At 53.7% G+C, this 17,275-nt stretch overlaps 5 protein-coding genes across 5 annotated transcripts; 2 read left to right on the top strand and 3 right to left on the bottom strand.

Moving 5' to 3' along the window:
* Positions 1 to 493: 493 nt before the first annotated feature.
* J4E86_005960 (uncharacterized protein) lies at positions 494 to 1,968 on the bottom strand (the record flags this gene model as incomplete). Its single annotated transcript, XM_051446491.1, has 2 exons — positions 494 to 1,866; positions 1,917 to 1,968. 2 exons carry the CDS (start codon positions 1,966 to 1,968, stop codon positions 494 to 496), a joined length of 1,425 nt encoding a protein of 474 aa, XP_051302066.1.
* A 377-nt stretch (positions 1,969 to 2,345) lies between these two features.
* ALT5 (Type I Iterative PKS) lies at positions 2,346 to 10,276 on the bottom strand (the record flags this gene model as incomplete). The annotated part of the gene is made up of 6 exons (XM_051446490.1): positions 2,346 to 8,865; positions 8,915 to 9,300; positions 9,368 to 9,678; positions 9,730 to 9,843; positions 9,898 to 10,031; positions 10,092 to 10,276. 6 exons carry the CDS (start codon positions 10,274 to 10,276, stop codon positions 2,346 to 2,348), a joined length of 7,650 nt encoding a protein of 2,549 aa, XP_051302065.1.
* Positions 10,277 to 11,175: 899 nt separating this feature from the next.
* Positions 11,176 to 12,822, bottom strand: ALT4 (FAD-linked oxidoreductase alt4; the record flags this gene model as incomplete). Its single annotated transcript, XM_051446489.1, has 4 exons — positions 11,176 to 11,443; positions 11,501 to 11,898; positions 11,946 to 12,295; positions 12,387 to 12,822. 4 exons carry the CDS (start codon positions 12,820 to 12,822, stop codon positions 11,176 to 11,178), a joined length of 1,452 nt encoding a protein of 483 aa, XP_051302064.1.
* A 794-nt stretch (positions 12,823 to 13,616) lies between these two features.
* ALT3 (Cytochrome P450 monooxygenase alt3) lies at positions 13,617 to 15,313 on the top strand (the record flags this gene model as incomplete). Its single annotated transcript, XM_051446488.1, has 4 exons — positions 13,617 to 13,712; positions 13,768 to 14,150; positions 14,206 to 14,574; positions 14,632 to 15,313. The coding sequence occupies 4 exons, from the start codon at positions 13,617 to 13,619 to the stop codon at positions 15,311 to 15,313; spliced, it is 1,530 nt and encodes a 509-aa protein (XP_051302063.1).
* A 340-nt stretch (positions 15,314 to 15,653) lies between these two features.
* On the top strand, positions 15,654 to 17,149 carry ALT2 (alanine transaminase alt2; the record flags this gene model as incomplete). The annotated part of the gene is made up of 2 exons (XM_051446487.1): positions 15,654 to 17,076; positions 17,142 to 17,149. The coding sequence occupies 2 exons, from the start codon at positions 15,654 to 15,656 to the stop codon at positions 17,147 to 17,149; spliced, it is 1,431 nt and encodes a 476-aa protein (XP_051302062.1).
* Positions 17,150 to 17,275: the final 126 nt, after the last annotated feature.

Genomic DNA, 17,275 nt, shown 5'->3' with positions numbered 1-17,275 from the left:
TCATTGATCGTTTTTCTACCACGCTTCTGGCAATGTATTCTTCCAAGGTTCTGAAGCACGCGTCGCATATATCGGTAGGGCTTATTGCTCGCGCCGCAGATGAAGCAGTCGCGATGCCTTCTCTCTGATAGAGCAGTAACTAATGATGTGCGAGAAGACTGTTCGCCAAACATCATCCAGTCGCACTTCATCCGTACCCATCACCACTCTATACGGAACCTAAATCCATGGAACCCTTGCGCTGCATACGGTAGCGTTGTGGCGTTGGCTATAGCCCGTGAAACGGCGTGGACAAAGTTACAATCACAATCCTCCGGTGCTAAAGAATTCCCATATCCGGATCCACGGTCGGCCTCAATTACACTAAGGTAGCGTGCTGCTCATTTCAAATTCAACCAGTTAGATCAAGACGACAGACCTACGCAGCATTGAGATGTTGATTACTACAAGATTATACCAACTATCGCCCAGGAACCGATGCGTATGTAAGATATCACACACTTCCGTGTCGGCCCCGCAAATACTGCTCTACCGTTGCATCGTCCATCTTGTCGATCTCAGCTGCCATCGACTTGTTTACTGGCTGCGCCGAGCTACTCCTGCTTGAAGGTTCGGAATCCGACGAGGAAGATGATGAGTTGCCGAAGCCCAAGGCTGCGTATACAGCCACCACTGAGTTCGCAAGGTTTGTCGCCGCGCTCGTTGCTTGGCCAATGTAACTCTGATCCTCTTGCGCCTCGCCATCAACTTGAGCGGATGTTCTAGACGCTGAACCTTCTTGACGAGTAGGTTTTGCAGAGGGTGGTGTACTATCGTTTTGTACAGTGCGAGGCGCAGGTTGCGAAGCCCGTCTTTCGGCCTCCTCTGCAGCGCGAACCTTTGTCAACTCCTCATGACCCGTCCAAGGAGGAGGTCGTGAAGCTCGTCTTTCAGCTTCTTCAGCAGCACGTACTTTCGTCAGCTCATCGTGGCGTGTCCGTTCTGGCTTTGGTTGATCATTTACAGCCACAGCTGGCGGCGCACTCTCCCTCCTCTTCTCTTTCTCCAACGTGTCATCTAATTCCTTGCCAAACAGCAACTTGAAGAAAACCACGAGAAGTGCCTCCTCCGTCTTTCGATTCCGAAGTACATATCTTAGATGATGCGTCTTCTCATCCACGTACTTGGCCACACTGATCGAAAACCCGGGTAACCTCAAGGAGAAATTCGCAAAGTCAAGATGTGGGTTGAAGAAATCGGCATGGTACATGCGGCCCTTCTCGAACGTAAAGGCTGAAAGGGCTTGTTCATCGAGGTAATACTTCCGCCGCTTCTTCCATTTCGAAGGCATGGACGACGCTTTGCGCGCTTCTTTGCCACTCCCCGATGCACCTTCTTCGATCACATCATCGCTTTCTTGACTGAGACTTGCGAGTTGATCTTGTGCTGATACATCGCTCGTCCGATCTCCAATGCGAAAGGCAAAGAAACTTGATAGCGCGGGTCCGTAGAGATACGGCTCGTCAGAGTATGCATCTGAGTAAAGACCGGGATCCAGCATACTCGTGGCTATCTTCATTGCGTACCTGAATCCTGGTGGAAGCTGGTGTTTGATCGAGTGGCCGTAATCGAAGCCCATGACAAGATCGGAGCCGGACATGTTCTGCTTGGGAACGAATGAGTAGGCGATGGAATATCTATCAGAGGTATGCTGTGGGTGATCAAAGTAAGACGATGAAGCTGGCGAACCACGAGGTAGGCCGTGGTAGTCTTTGATTCGGACGCGGATCCATGCTTCTACTAGGTCGCTCTCGACGTGTGTGGGTTCAGCGCCGTTGACTGATACCTGTTCGTGCTTTGAGGCATCGTAGGATGGTCCGGCCGTCACTAAAGATCATCAGCATTTCGTAAGATGATTCCAGTCAATTGCAACGTACCTTGCAGGAGGTACTTGTCGCGTGCCTCAGGGTCTACAACGTTGCCCGACATGTTGGTAGTAAAGTCCGACGATGAACTAGTGCAATAGCTATACTGGTCGATCGGGAAAGAAAGCCGGGCAAGTAGATCTGCCAGGTAGAGCGGCAGGTAAACTTATGTACCGTTGGATGCATCTTGTATTGAATGATCAGGCATCATCGTAGCTCACACATCAATCAAGCTCGAATGCGCGGCCCAGCGTTGGTGACGACCAAAGGGTTCCACGAGTCCATGACGTTATGATCAGCCTTTGTCCAATCAGAAGATGTGGCTAAGCCGCTTGCGTGGCTGCTTCGTCCTTCGTTGTCAGCAAGCATCACGAACACCAAGAGCGAAGGTCGATGCGACAGCAATCAGTCACGATTCATACTACCTAGGTACATACAACTTCAGGCCTGTGCAAGGAGCAGCTTACTCTTCTCTGCCAAGCTTTGTGCCAATTGTGTCATCGGGATGTTCTGCAGAACATCGAACACGGAGCATTCCACCAACATCTCACGCGCAACCCAATTTCTCACCTCAACAGCCACCAGACTATCAACTCCATACGCACTCAGCGGCCTGCCGGCATCGATATCAGCCTCGGGTATCATCATCAGGCTCGCAAGACGCTGCACGATGGCGGCTGTGATGAGCTGCACGGCCTCTTCGTTCGCTGTGCCGCATCGCGTCAACTCCTCTCGCAGTGAGATGGTCTGTCCAGCCTTCGCCGAGGAGCCAGCTGCAACGTTGCGCAGTGCAGAAAATCGCGCGTCGGCCATCCAGTACCAGGCGTCGTCATGCTCATTGAAGGGCAGACCGCACATGACTTGCCCAGGGTGCTGAGAGGGGCCTTCGATGGCGGTCGCTAGAAGACCATGAAGATCCGACGTATGCATGACCTTGAGCCCCATGGCCTTGACGTGGTCGACATACTCGTCATGTTCGGCCACGAAACCTACCGACAGAAGATAGCCGATGTCGATGGTCATCGCCGGTAGACCCTGGTTGCGCCGGAATGCAGCAAATTCGTCTTGGAAGTTGTTGCCGCAGCCATAATTACCCTGTCCACGATGGCCCATCACACCGGCTAGCGAAGACAGCATAACGAAGAAGTCCATATCGCGTGGCAGTAGCTCGTGCAGGTTCCAGGTACCGTGGACCTTGGGACCGACCGTTGTACGTACATGGTCTGCCGTCATCTTGTCGAAGAGGCAGTCTTGTAGGACCATGGCGCCAGTCGCACAGCCCTTGACGGGTGGCAAGCCCTTGGCCTTAAGGTCATCCAAGACTGCTTGCAGAGCGGTCTTGTTGCCAACGTCGCAATCGTACGCCAGCGGCGTAACGCTGTACGTCTTCTGCAGTTGCGCAGCAAATGCTTTGTTGTCTGTGCCGCTGGCTGCAGACCGAGAGAGGAACACCAGGTACTTTGCGCCCTTCTCTGCCAACCAACGCGCAATCTCACGCGTGATGCCACCAAGGCCGGCAATCACGTACGTCGCGTCAGACTGGACACGTACGCGTGGAATTCGAGGTACGGCACGAACCAAGTCTGCATCGTCGACGCGAACGACCACCTTGCCCATGTGCTTTCCTGCCTGCATATGGCGGAAGGCCTTCTCGACTTCGGCCATGGTAAAGATCTGGAGTGGCGCAATGGGCTTGATCGCCCCCTCATGGATCATCCTCGCCGTGTCATGCCATAGCGCTACTGCTCGCGGTGTCGGATTGTTCTCAAAGTCCAGCAGGTTGACACCGATATAGCTCTTGTTGTCCAACAAGGGCTTCATGTCAAGACCGGTGTTGGCGAAGAGATCTGCCTTTCCGATCTCCAAGAAACGACCGAATTTGGCCAGGCAGTCAGTCCATGATCGACGAAGAGCCTCGCCAGCCAGCGAGTTCAGTACCAGATCCACACCCTTGCCGCCCGTGGCACGGAGCACTCCCTTGACAAAGCTGGTGTCACGACTGCTGAAGATATGGTCCTCGGGGATTCCATACTGCTCCATGAGAAGCTGTTTCTTCGCGTCCGCGCCGACCGTAGCGAAGATCTCAGCACCTTTGGCTTGCGCGATCATGATGGCGGCTTGTCCAACACCGCCAGCAGCCGCATGAATCAAGATCTTCTCGCCAGACACAATGCCACCTGCAGTTACTAGCGCGTAGTAGGCTGTGAGGAAGATGAGTGGCATTGAGGCGGCCTCCTCGAAGCTCATGCCAGAAGGAACGGATATGGCACCCTTGGCAGGGAAGCGGACGTAGGTGGCGAAGGTATCGCAAGATGCAGTCATGACCTTATCGCCGACCTTGATGTCTGTGACAGCTGATCCGACACGAGTGACGATACCTGAGGCGTCAACACCGAGCTTGTTCTCAGCCAGGTTACCCAACGCCACGAGTACATCCTTGAAGTTGAGACCAACGGCCTTGACCTCAATCTCAATCCAATCCTCAGGTAATGGCGTGTGGTACGTCTCGTCTTCTTCCCACTGGAATGTATCGAGAAGACCGGGTGTCTTGATGGTCAGCTTGAGAGGACGTCCACAGCTTTTGAATGATACCATCTCGGGATCACCCTTGGCCTCATACTTGCGCAGAGAAGCATCAACTTCCATTGTTCGCTCTACGCGGGGTACGTAGACCATGTCACCGCGCGCAGCGAACTCACCCTCGGTGCCGTCACCGCGGATGTGCTCATAAGCGACCTTGTGTATGTTCTGTGCCGCTCTCTCGAAGTCAATGGTCGATGACGCCTCCAGATCGAGACAGGCAAGGCGAACGCCGGCGTCTTCATTGCGAATGGCTCTGGCAAGCCCAACCATCAGACTCTTCATGGGAGATGGCGTGTCAAGGGCACCGCCGCCTGTGATCCACAAAGCACCCTGGGACGAGAGAACAACTTCGCGCAATCTGCGCCAGTTGTCGTCGGTGAGATTGGCGAGGACAGCGTCATCCCATTCAGGAAGACAGAGACAATACTTGCCCTCCACATGTGCTTTGGAGATGTCATTCCACTGAGCGATGCTTGTATCATGGCCGGCGGAGGCGAATGCTCTCTGGATGGAAGAGGCAAGCCTGCCCGTCGCTTCAGTCCCAGTGGTGATGACCAAGCAAGGAGGCAGGCTAGGACTTGTAGTCTCGGGCTTAGTCGAAATGAGCAGCGAGACAGGCTCTTTCGAAGTTTCTCGATCACCGCGGATATCGACATCAACACCCGAGAATCCGGCCAGCTTCAAAGCGACGTTCCACTCTTCAGCATCCAAGAGTGGACCTCCCTTCCTACCGTCCGCTTCTCCTAGCCACCAGCCGGGCAACGGCCCCATGATGAACCCGGAGAAGATGCGCTTGATGGTCACCTCGGACAAGACAAGACGGCCACCTGGCTTCAACAGCAACTTGCAATGCGCTAGTGTCTCCTGGATGCTCTTCGTCGCGTGCAGTACATTGGCGCAAACAATGAGGTCGAAGGACTCAAGACTGAACCCCTGCTCCGTGGGTGAGTTTTCAATGTTGAGTGTGCCAAATTGCATAATGGATGCATCCTTGTCGAATCGGTCGGCTGCCTTGGCAAGGAAACCAGGAGAGATGTCCGTAAAGTAATACTGAGCTGCCTTGGAGGTACCATCAGGGTTGCGCAAGCGTTCCAAGACATGGTATGTCGTACCACCCGTTCCGGCACCGATTTCCAGGATGCGCAGTCCGGGTTGCTTGTCCGCGATCAGACCGACGTACTCTGCCACGTTGGTGTTGAAACTCGTGCCGAAAGCGCCGCGGTAAAACGAGTAAAGAAGGTCACCCTCAGTCATGCACTGCAGGGCTTCGACCTCGCGCGTAAAGATGCGAGAAAGATTCTGCCCAATACGGTCCACCATCTGCACCGTGATGTCGCCGCTCTCCGACTTGATGATGCGTTTCCGGGCTGCCTGCATCTCGGTCTCGACATCTTCAGGAAGCGGAGGAAATTGCTTCACGGTGTCATGCATCCACTCCACGTAGGACTTCCAGAAGCCGTCCTGCGGAACATGTGCCTTGCCTGCTTCACTCTGAAACCAGTCAAGGCAGCGATAGATGTATACAAGGCAGACGAACTCGAGCAGATCAAGCACTGAATCGTCGTCTCTACTCTTCAACGTGCGCTTGTAGACGAGTTCCTTGATCTGAGACGGGGACAAGAGATCAGCGTCTACGTGCCAGTTTTGCGCGAAACAAGACGCACGCGTCTCAAGCTGTTTCGATGCGTTCTCGGTTGCACCAACAGATGCCAGTACAACGCCTTCCATGATGACGACAGGGTCGGTCATGGTTGCCTCCGACATCGTGATGCTGGAAGTCCACGTCGTGTAGCTCAGCTTCTTCGCGGAAGAGCAGCCATGTAGCTCTGAACCAGCGGTGCTTGGGATCCTGGCTGAAACGAAGATGCGATCAAAAGATCTAGGAACGACCGCCTCGTTCAGTGCTTGATCGTCGCCAGATATACTGGGAAAGACAAGATGAAGGACCGAGTCCAGCGTGGCAGGGTGAACGACATAGGGGTATTCGAAGCCCTTAGGCATGACTGCCTTGGTATCAGGTACCTTGATGATGCCATAGCTGGAGCTAGGACCAGCATACAGCTCAGTCATGTTGCGGAAGGTCGGTCCGTATTGCATACCGATCGTCTCGACTGTGTCGTATAAGAAGCTTCGTGCTGGCTTCTGGCAGACATCTCTAGCGTTGGAAAGAGACGACATGTAGCGCTCGTTTTCAAGCGCCAGCTCACGCTCCATCGAAGGAGAGAAGGCTTTGAAGACGACGGAGACGAGGCCACGAGCATTGGCACTCCAAGAGTTCATCTCCTCACTCCAGGAAGAGACAACAAACTCGTAAAGTGTGGACGACGGCGCGGCTCGTGTTCCGGTACGACGATTATGCAGCTGTGTCATGACTTCAATACCCTTCTCTGTATCAGGTACGCGAAGCGCAGTGTCGATGCTAACGTCGCGCAACTCGAAACCATACACTTCGTCGGCATTGGTCTCCTGGGCCAGTTGGTGCGCCGCTTCAATAGCCATGACAAGCATACCCGCGCCTGGATACAGAATGTCGCCCTGAACTTTGTGCTCACGAATCCATGGGTTCTCGTTGCACCGCAGGAAGTTGCGCCATGTGTGCTCTGGCGTCCCAACAAGGCGATAGCCGACAAGGTCGGTACGTGGCGACTTGCGAAGGCGGTGTTGCCGGCTGAGGTGGGATTCGTCCCAGTACGCCTTGTGGTTCCAGGCATACGGAGCTAGGTCTACCAACATGCTGGTGTTGTCGGGAGAAACATCATTGGCTTTGCTCAAATCGACTTTGCATCCATGCGCCCAGAGATGGCCCATGGCTTCCAACATAGTAGCAGCGCCATCGTGGTTGCGGCGAAGCAGATTAGTGTAGGTCGTGTCAGCAGCACGGTTCGCACTGGCGAAGATGTCTAGGAGGTAGCTGCGCAAGGCAGAGTGAGGGCCGAGCTCGACGAACAGGTTGGCGAAGGCCTTGCGCGACTTGTTCTCTTGGGGGTGGCTCAGAAGGGAGCGGGTAGCCGCGACAAAGTTGACAGGAGACACGAGGTTATCCACCCAGTAAGAGGGCTTCATCTGTGCAGGATCAACCAGATTTCCCGTCACCGAAGAAAACATGGGGACGGTCGCCGTGGAGCCATGTAGGATGCCCTCCAAAGCCCTCTCATATTGTTCGCGAGCTGACTCCATGTGGAACGAATGATATGCGACGTCCATGGGTAGTCGTGTGCACGGTATCTGCGCGTCCTTCAACTGCGTCTCCAGCTCACTAATGGCTGAAGCGTCGCCGGTGATGGTGCAGGCTTTGGTGGAGTTGAAGCATCCCACGACTGCTCGACCGCTCTTCAAGCCATTGAGATGATCCTGTACGCTATCGGCACTTGCAGAGACGGCCAACATGCCACCGTTCTTGGACACAGTCTTGCTGACCTGGCCTCTCAACCAAGCAATCTTGACTGCCGCTTCTTGATCGATGAAGCCAGCGGCGTACGCAGCCCCAATCTCGCCGCTGGAATGGCCGAGAACGGCAACAGGTTTTACACCGAAGTCGCTCAGGAGGTCCACGAGCGCGACCTGGACAGCGGTACAAGTTGGCTGACTGTAGTCAGTCTCACGCAATTTGGACTCAGCCTCGCTGCGACTAAGCTCTTCACCAAGACTCCATGGGCAACCGAACGATTTGAGCATGGCCTCCGACCTCTGCATGCTCTCAGCAAAGGCCTTGTACGACGAAAGACCTCTGCCCATTGCATGCCACTGCGCGCCCTGGCCAGTGAAGACAAAGGCAATTCGTGGTATCGCAGAAGTGGAGGAACGAACCACTGGAGCAAGGCTCGCAAGCTTCTCTCGCAGGCCGCTGACGCTTGAGGCGACGGCATACGATTTCCAAGGCAACGCGGTCCTCTTGGAGCTCAGCGTGAATGCCAAGTCGTTGAGGAACGAAGGTGCCGTGGACGTCTTCAAGGCCAGATAGTCTTGCAGGCGCTCGGCGTTGCGCTTAACTCCTTCTTGGTCGTTGGAAGACAGAACAAACAACCTCGATGTGGGATGAAGGTCGCGCAAGATCTCGCTCGAAACATCACTCGTGTTGTCGCTGCAGTCTCCGCTGGTCGTCTCAACAGTGCTTGCAGAGCTACTAGGACTATCACTGAGCTCAGCAACGCGCACGCTGCCTGGGCTGGGAAGGGGTGGCATTGTCGCATGTCGACCCTTCAAGCCATGTCGTGACAGGAAAGACGCCGCGTCCTCAAGGATGACATGTGCATTCGCACCGCCAAAACCGAAGCTGTTGACGCTTGCGCGGCGAGGACCGTTGTGTGGCCACGGCGTCAGCTTGGAAGCTATCTTGACGTTCTCCGGTAAATCAATGTCGGGATTGAGCTTCTCGAACCTGGAGGATATCAGTATATGCAGATTGAGAGCTTCATCGATCTACTGACCAGAGATTCGGCAGTATCATGCCTCGCTCAACAGTCAACGCAGCCTTGATGATACCCGCTACACCAGCTGCGCCTTCAAGATGACCAATGTTCGTCTTGACGGATCCGACGTATAGATCTGATGTGCGGTTCTCGACGGATCCAATGGTTTTAAGGATAGCTCGGGCTTCGAGTGGATCGCCGGCTTGTGTACCCGTTCCGTGCGCTTCGACATATCCTGTCTCTGCTGGATCCACACCAGCCTGCCGGTATGCGGTTCGGATCAGTTCTTGCTGCGCCTCGCTGTTTGGCAACGAGATGCCTGGTGTGCGACCATCTTCGTTAGCGGCCGTGGCCAGCACGACTGCTCGGATGTTGTCGCCGTCGCGGATCGCTGCGTCTAGAGGCTACATACCGCCACTCGTCAGTCAAATTCCTCATACGGAAACCACGGCGGAAGCGCTTAGTACACACCTTCAAAATCGTGACGCCGAATCCTTCTCCACGAGCGAAGCCATTCGCGTCTGCATCCCACATCTTGCTCTTGCCTTCCGGCGACAAAATCTTTGCAGCGCCCAGGAGGATAGACATGTCCGGTCCGAACATCAGGTTGGCACCACCGACCACGCTCATCTCGGCTTCGCCGGTGCGGATGCTCTGGCAGGCTAGATGGAATGCTGTTAAACTTGATGAGCAGGCCGTGTCGACTGTCAGTGAAGGCCCCCGCAGATTGTAGAACCACGACAGTCTGTTGGAGGCTAGAGATGCTGACATGCCCGTCGCGTCTGCAGAAAAGGCTTAGCTTGGACCAGCATTATACTGACTTGATCACTTACGGTATATTGAAGGCCCTTCGTTATCACGGGCTTGCAGGTTGGGGAAGTCTGCTGTGAAGGTTCCGATGTAGCAGGATGTTTGTGTGCCTGAGACTTGCTCCAAGGTCAAGCCGGCTATTCGCAACGTCAGCTTCGTCAACACCCACCCGACGAACTGGAAAGACATACCGTTTTCGAAGCCCTCGTACGTGGCTTCCAGTAGAATGCGATGCGTCGGATCCATGGCCTTCGCTTCCTTCGGTGTGATGCTGAAGAAAGGAGCATCGAACACCTTGAAGTCTTGTTCCAGGAAGTGCGCATGTCTGTCGCAACAGCACATTAGTATGGTTAACGACATGAGCACGACAACAGATTGAGCCTACCTTTGTTGGATACTACCTAGCCGTTCTGGATCAGGATGGTAGAAAGCGTCGACGTTGTAACGGTCTTTGGGGATCTCGGTGCGTGCGCTGCGACCTTCTACGAGCATACGGTAGAAGGCTTCGGGGTCCCGAGCATCGCCTGGGCCCCGGAAAGAGATACCGATGATGGCGATCGGCTTGTTCATTGTGACAGCTTGAAGAGGAGGAAGGATTGTGAGAGATGACAGACTGCTGTGTGGTGACAGCTTAGCAAGAGGAAGAAAGATTGCGAGAAGTAGCACACAGCCGTATGGTGCGGTAGGTGTGAAGAGACCCGGTGCGAAAGCTCACTGTGAAGGCTATAGGTACCTATCAACTTTAGAGGTCTCATGAGACTCTCATCTACTAATCCTACAGGTTTCGCGTCGCAATGGCCCGATCACCGTTCCCATTCTCGGGCATCCAGACTGCGATCAGGCAGGAGCGATATGAAGCCGGTCAAACATCTCGACGAAATCATCCAATACCACTGTGTTGTTCGAGCACGCAGCATGTTGTTTTTCCGATACAGGTGAACGCGTTCGACTATCTTCCCAAGATCTGAAAGCGACCGGGGTAGACGAAGCTACGACTCAGGTGTGTCTCCACCACTCTAAACAAGACTTTCCAAGACTTTTTGGGCCCACCGAAGGCCCTTATTATCGGAAAATTATTAGCGTCGGCCTCAGACATTTCCCCAGATCGTACTGCTGTTGTCCTCGCTTCGAAGTCCAACGTGGGCCACGTCGCATGAGGGTACCCACTCGCTACTGCGCTCACGATTTGGCCAGATTCCGAAGTTCTAGCAACATCTACAGGCCACTCTCCATGCCCACGTGTACGCGCGCGGCCTTCTACTACTCGTCAGGGAGCTGAAATCGTATCTGCTAAGCTATCGAATATCTCAAAACGCTCAGGCGTACACCAAGGGTGCCACCGCCGAGTCGAAACGCCTACGCGTCAACGTAGACAGGATCTTTTTGTCTCACAGGGTATCTCATCAAACTTCATTATCGGTAAGCTAGGTTTGTGTTGGAGACTACTCCAAAGATCTACTCAGAATGCCTCATGACTCAACGAATGGTTGGTACCATCGAAACACATTGTCAGGGTCATATCTCTGCTTGAGAAGCCGTAGCTTCTCCAATCTCCAGGGCTCGTAGCCATACAGTGCTTCGGGCGGGTCCTTCAAGGTCGCCGTGCCATTCCCGTAGCTCACGTACTGCTGCAAGCGGCCGTACTCAGAGGTCTCGACAAAGCGTTGCTTCCAGTAGTCGAGATGGTCCTCGAAAACCTTGCGATCTTCCAATCGCTTTGGTGTCGCATTCAGCATGCTGTACATCATACGTTAGGACTCTCTTTATAGTTTAACCAGTGCGGTGTATACTCACAGGAAATGATTCGATCCTCCACGCCATGGAAAGGCTGTCGCATCATCGGGGATCTCGCGAACACGCTGATCAGGCAGGCATTCGAACATGGCACTGAACCAGCCGCGGTCCTCCCACTCCTCACTCATAGCTTTGACACTCTCAAAGAACTCGCGTGTCGTCTTGAGGTCGAACTTATCGACGCAGGCGGCTCCCATCATCTTATAGGGGCCTCGGAGCCAGACTTCGGGATTGCAAAAGAGCTTGTTTATCTCTTTGTAAGTGGTGAATGGTAGCTCTGGCCATGGCACGGACTTCCGCCCGGTGATCAAGACTGGGCTCAGGGACTCGAAGCGCTGCACATACGGGTCTGCACCCGCAGCTGGACCAGACCAGACTAGGTTGACGAGAATGATGTGCTGAGCCTTGTTAGCAGCGTGGATACCTCACTCGTTAGGCGACCTACCTTGCGACCGCTGCTTTGGCGCAACCATAGGACGAAGATTGCCAAATCAGCGGGCATAGTTTCATAGACGCTATTCAGCGTCTCGAATACCGCATCGCACTGATCCAATGTATACTCCAGATCCCAAGTATGGTGTATGCCTCCGTGCGGCTGTGGATAGACCTGAAACGTGACCTCGATTGCAATGCCAAAATTGTGGCCTGCGCCACGAATCGCCCAGAATAATTCCGGATGCGAGTCCTTGGATGCAACCAATACGCTTCCATCGGCGAGCACGAGCTTGCAAGACACCATGTTGTCGTTTAGAAAGCCATATTTGCCTTGTAAACGGCCAAGGCCTGCACCAAATGCTACGCCAATAACACCAGTCGTAGGACACGACCCTACATCTACCAGCTTTGTAAGTACTTTCACTCTCAGCGAAGATGCTGTTACACTTACTGACTTCCATACCCAAATCATGCACGAAGCGCACGAACTCATCAGTGACCGCTCCACCACCGGCGGTAACATGCCGTTTCTCAGCGTCCCATCGCATGTGGTTGAGTGGGCGCATGTTGATACATATACCGTTCTTGAAATGTCTCATCGTGGTAGTGACTGCATGGTGGCCACCACGGGGTGTGAATGGAATACCCTTCTCCCGCGCATATTTGACGACCTCGACTACATCGTTCTCACAACCTGGCTCGACGATAGCGAGGTATGTTGGGCGCTCGTACTGAGTGAAGCGAAGGTTGCCCTTGTCGAAGCCCGTTTTGTCCATGTCGAACGGAAGATGAATTCGCGCTTCGCTGGAAAGCTTCTCTTGAAGCTCGGCACGGATTGTCTTTGCCGATGAGGCAAGCACGTCGTCGGAGCCATGTTGATTATCCATGTTTTTTGGTGATAAAGATGTCACCACGTGAACTGGCGATACCAAAGAGAGACGTCAAGACCGAAAAGAGATGGTGTTTCGTACAACGAGATGCTCAGCTACCCACAGACAACCAGCTTGTCATCACAGCCCATCTCTTCGACACATTGACAGGCCAGCAACCCAACGATACGGCGTGCTGGAGGCTACGCAAGAGGAACTGGCATACTTCTAGATTAACAGGGGTATAGAAATGCTCTATCTTACACTGCATTGCCGGGTAGTAATCACGAGTCATTTTTCTCCGTACCCGTGGTCAAGCTTTCACCATTCACCCCAAACACGTGGCCCAGCTGCACATAATCGTTTGCGCACTGCTGGAAAACCCATGTTTCCCGCCAGTATCCACAATCGCATACGCACAGCCGACTATCTGCAAGCCATTTCGGAGAGAGGATCGGCCCGACAACCAAGGGCCGAATGAAAGTCCGGGTCACCTGAGCTCACCTTCGTATCTTCACCGCGGAAAACTTCAGTCTCTTTAAACACCAACTGTAGCAGAGCGTGCGTAATTGAGGGGATGCAATTGGCTACTTCTGGTCTGCACCATCGGTCGGCAGGTGCGACGTTTGGCGATAGTAGTGGAATTGGAGGTTTTTGCCAGATGCCGCATGGATCGAACACGTCGGGATAGATGCCTCCGGCATTGTGAGCATTCAATGGGGTGATGAGCTGGAGAAGACTGAGCTGTCCATCTCCCGGCTCTCGAACCGCTGGCTCTGAGTTTCGTCACAGTCTGGCAACTTCACAACATCATGGCTGCTGCTTTCATACCAGATAGCCTGTGGCAACAATTGCGCCAAGCACCACCACTGACATTGCGAAACATTACCGTCGGTATCTTCGTGCTCGTAAGTTCACGCAAGTCCCAACTTGGCTTCTGAATCATCTCACAAAGATTACCAGATCCTGCTTCACGTCTTCTTCAAGGTCGTATACAATCTCTACCTCAGCCCTCTAGCTGGCTATCCGGGGCCGAAGCTCTGGGCCATCTCTCGTCTACCATGGAATCGCGCAAACATGAAGGGACGGATCAGCTGGAAGATCCGCGAGCTTCACGACAAATACGGTCCTGTTGTGCGCATCGCTCCTGATGAGCTCTCTTACACGACTTCGGGAGCGTGGAAGAAGATATATGGACAACGAAACCCTGAGTTCGTGAAGGCTCTTGACGGTAGAGGTATCGCGCCTGCGAGTATAGGTGGCCAACGTAGCTTGATGACTGAGCATCAAGATCGACACTTGAGGCTGAGAAGAGCTATTGATCCGGCTTTTAGTCAGAGAGCGCTGTAAGTCTATTCGTCGAAATGCAGGCATGGTATGACAATACTGATCCCATGCTAGGCGCGAACAAGAGAGTTACTTTCAAGACCATTCGGATAACCTTGTCCAAAAGCTGAAGGAACGAAGCAAAGACGGACCCGTCGACATGACTACATGGTACAACCTCGTCGCATTCGATATCGTATCCGACCTGGCTTTCGGCGAACCGTCAGGCTGCGTCAACAACCCCGAGCAACCATGGATCCAAGCTATCCTCGCTCGCGCAAAGGCTATCGTTTGGTTCCAGCTTGCCGTGCAGTACGGCTTCATGGGTCTACTCAACTGGATGACACCGAAATACGTCACCGAGTCAAGGAAGAAGCACATCGCGATGACAGAAGCCAAGTTGAAGGCGCGAGTCGAGGCCAAGAACCCTGGGAAGGATTTCATGTAAGTTCAATCGAACCATTACCCAGTCGAAACACTACTGACTCAGTGTCTGATCAGGTCTTACATCCTCGAGAACGACGAGAAGCTCAACCACCTTGAACTGGTCATGCTCTCCTCCAACTTCATCGTAGCCGGCAGTGGTACATCGGCAGGCGGCATGTCCGGCCTAACATATCTTCTCCTGCGCAACCCAGTTAAACTCGAGAAGCTTAAGCAAGAGATACGCGGCTTGTTCAAAAGCCGCGCAGACATGACCGTTCAAGCTGTGACCAGCTGCAAGTACCTGCGCGCTTGCCTTAACGAGGGCATGCGTCTCTACCCACCAACCCCAGGTTCACTTCCACGCTTCGTCCCTGGAAAGGGCGAAATGATCGAGGGCAAATGGGTTCCTGGTGGTTATGCTGTTGCTGTCAATCAGCTGGCAGCCGGGCACTCTGAGCGCAACTTCAAGAAGGCTCGGGAGTTCCATCCGGAACGCTGGCTAGATGACGCACCGGAAGAGTTCAAAAACGATGACCGTTCTGCTGTTCAGCCGTTTTCCTACGGTCAGAGGGCTTGTATCGGGCGGTCTATGGCTTATGCCGAGATGTCGCTTACAATGGCGAAATTGGTACGGTTCTTTGACTGGGAACTGCATGATCCTGGTAACGACTGGTGGAACAAGCAGGGTACTTACTTGGTGTGGGAGAAGCTGCCTTTGATGGTCCAACTGACACCCGTGTCTGATCTGGATGGGTAACGACAGCCGGAAATGAAACTATAGATGTGCTCGTTATGCACTGATCTCGCATAAAGTCATTGAGATGGTCAAAAGTATATGGTGTAGCTGCGATATAATTCCAACGAACTTATACTGCAAACGGAATGGCTCACTTCTGGCCATTCTCACGAACAACGCCAAGTAGGCGAGTTCCAGCTCGAAATGCACAGACATGACTAGGTGCCCGGCCCCTGCTTAGTGCTATGCAGGTGGGTCAAAAATGATGCGTCGGAATCAATAGCTCAGTGGCATACTTAAACTTAAAGTGGCGCACTTCTAGGTCCATGCAGCTTCAACACTAGACGCTCCTATACCAAAGATGCAAACACACCCTCTTCTCCTAGGCGCAGGCCTTCTCCTTTTGGTTCACCTAATCAATGTTCTCATTTTCAAAACCCTCCGCAACTACCTCAAAAGCCGCAATCTAGGATGCGGTCCCGTACCCACCGAGCCCTACCACCTCCCCTTCGGCATCGACACCATCCGCCGCAGTATCCTCGCCGACCGCGAGCAACGCACTCCCGATTTCGTCTTCTCGCGCTTCACGGCCATGAACCGGTACACATGGGCCATATCCCTGCTCGGCACAACCAACCTCATCACCGCCGAGCCACGCAACATCCAAGCCCTACTCGTCACGCAATTCGACGACTTCATCATGGGTACAGCTCGACGCACGAATTTGAAGTGGGCGCTCGGGCGCAGTATCTTTGCTGTTGATGGGGTGGCTTGGCATCGGGCGAGGGAGACTATGCGGCCGCTTTTTAGTAGGGAGAATGTTTCTAGGCTGGAGGTGTTGGAGGGGCATGTGGGGAGTTTGTTAAGAGTCGTTGAGGAGAAAAAAGGGGGATTGAGGGTGGATGAGGAAGGGAGGGCGTGGTCGGCGCCCGTGAGTTTAGCGGCGTTGTTACCGAAGTTGACGATGGATTCGGCGACGGAATTCTTTTTGGGGATGAGTACGGGGTCGCTTAACAAGTTGCTTGAGGAGCAGCAACAACAGGAGCAGGAAGGCGACGAGATTCATGAAGAAGACAGCTTCGACCACGCATTCGAGCGCATGCTCTCCATCCTCGGAACCAGAATGCGTCTTCGCAGCTTCTATTGGCTCTACGGCAACACCGAACTAAACAAATGCATAAACACTCTCCACAACTTCGTCGACCGCGCCATCGACGCCGCAGACCAGGCGAGAAAACAGGGTTCCTCATCCCTCCGCTACGACTTCCTCGAAACACTACGATCGCGCTGTTCCGACCGCGCTGAAGTCCGCGAGCAAGTTCTCGGTCTGCTAGCCGCAGGTCGAGATACGACAGCATCACTTACATCATGGGTGTTCTACTGCTTAGTGCGGGACCCACGGGTATACAACAAGCTACGTGAAATCATTCTCGCTGAATTTGGGTCTTACTCGAGTACCATTGTTGGACAGAGTATAACGTTCGAGAAGCTGAAAAGCTGTTCTTATCTACAGCATGTTCTGAACGAAACACTACGCCTCCACTCCGTCGTCCCCTTCAATTCCCGCTGCGCTATTCGCGACACCACCCTCCCTACCGGCGGTGGCCCCTCGGGTACCCTCCCCATCTTCGTCCCCGCGGGCACAGAAGTAAACTTCAGCACGCACGTCCTGCACCGCCGGAAAGATCTCTGGGGCGAAGACGCCGATGAATTTGTACCTGAACGGTGGGAGAAGAGACGGCCGGGGTCAACGTGGCAGTACGTCCCGTTCAATGGGGGCCCGCGTATTTGTATTGGGCAGCAGTTTGCGCTTACGGAGGCGGGATATATTATTGTGAGGCTGGTGCAGAGGTTTGATGTTATCGAAGGACTGGATGTGGATTTAGAGAGGGATTGGCATAATTTTACGGTAGTGTGCAGTCCCGGGAGCCCAATGAAGAGGGAAGAGGCGGTTTTGTGTAGCTTGAGAGTTGCTGTTGAGTA

This window comes from Alternaria arbusti, assembly GCF_024043155.1.
Source record: "Alternaria arbusti strain BMP 1465 chromosome Unknown scaffold_7, whole genome shotgun sequence".
Classification (NCBI taxonomy): Eukaryota; Fungi; Ascomycota; class Dothideomycetes; order Pleosporales; family Pleosporaceae; genus Alternaria; species Alternaria arbusti.
The sequence above is the reverse complement of the archived record's forward strand: the minus strand, read 5'-3'. Positions and strand labels throughout refer to the sequence as shown.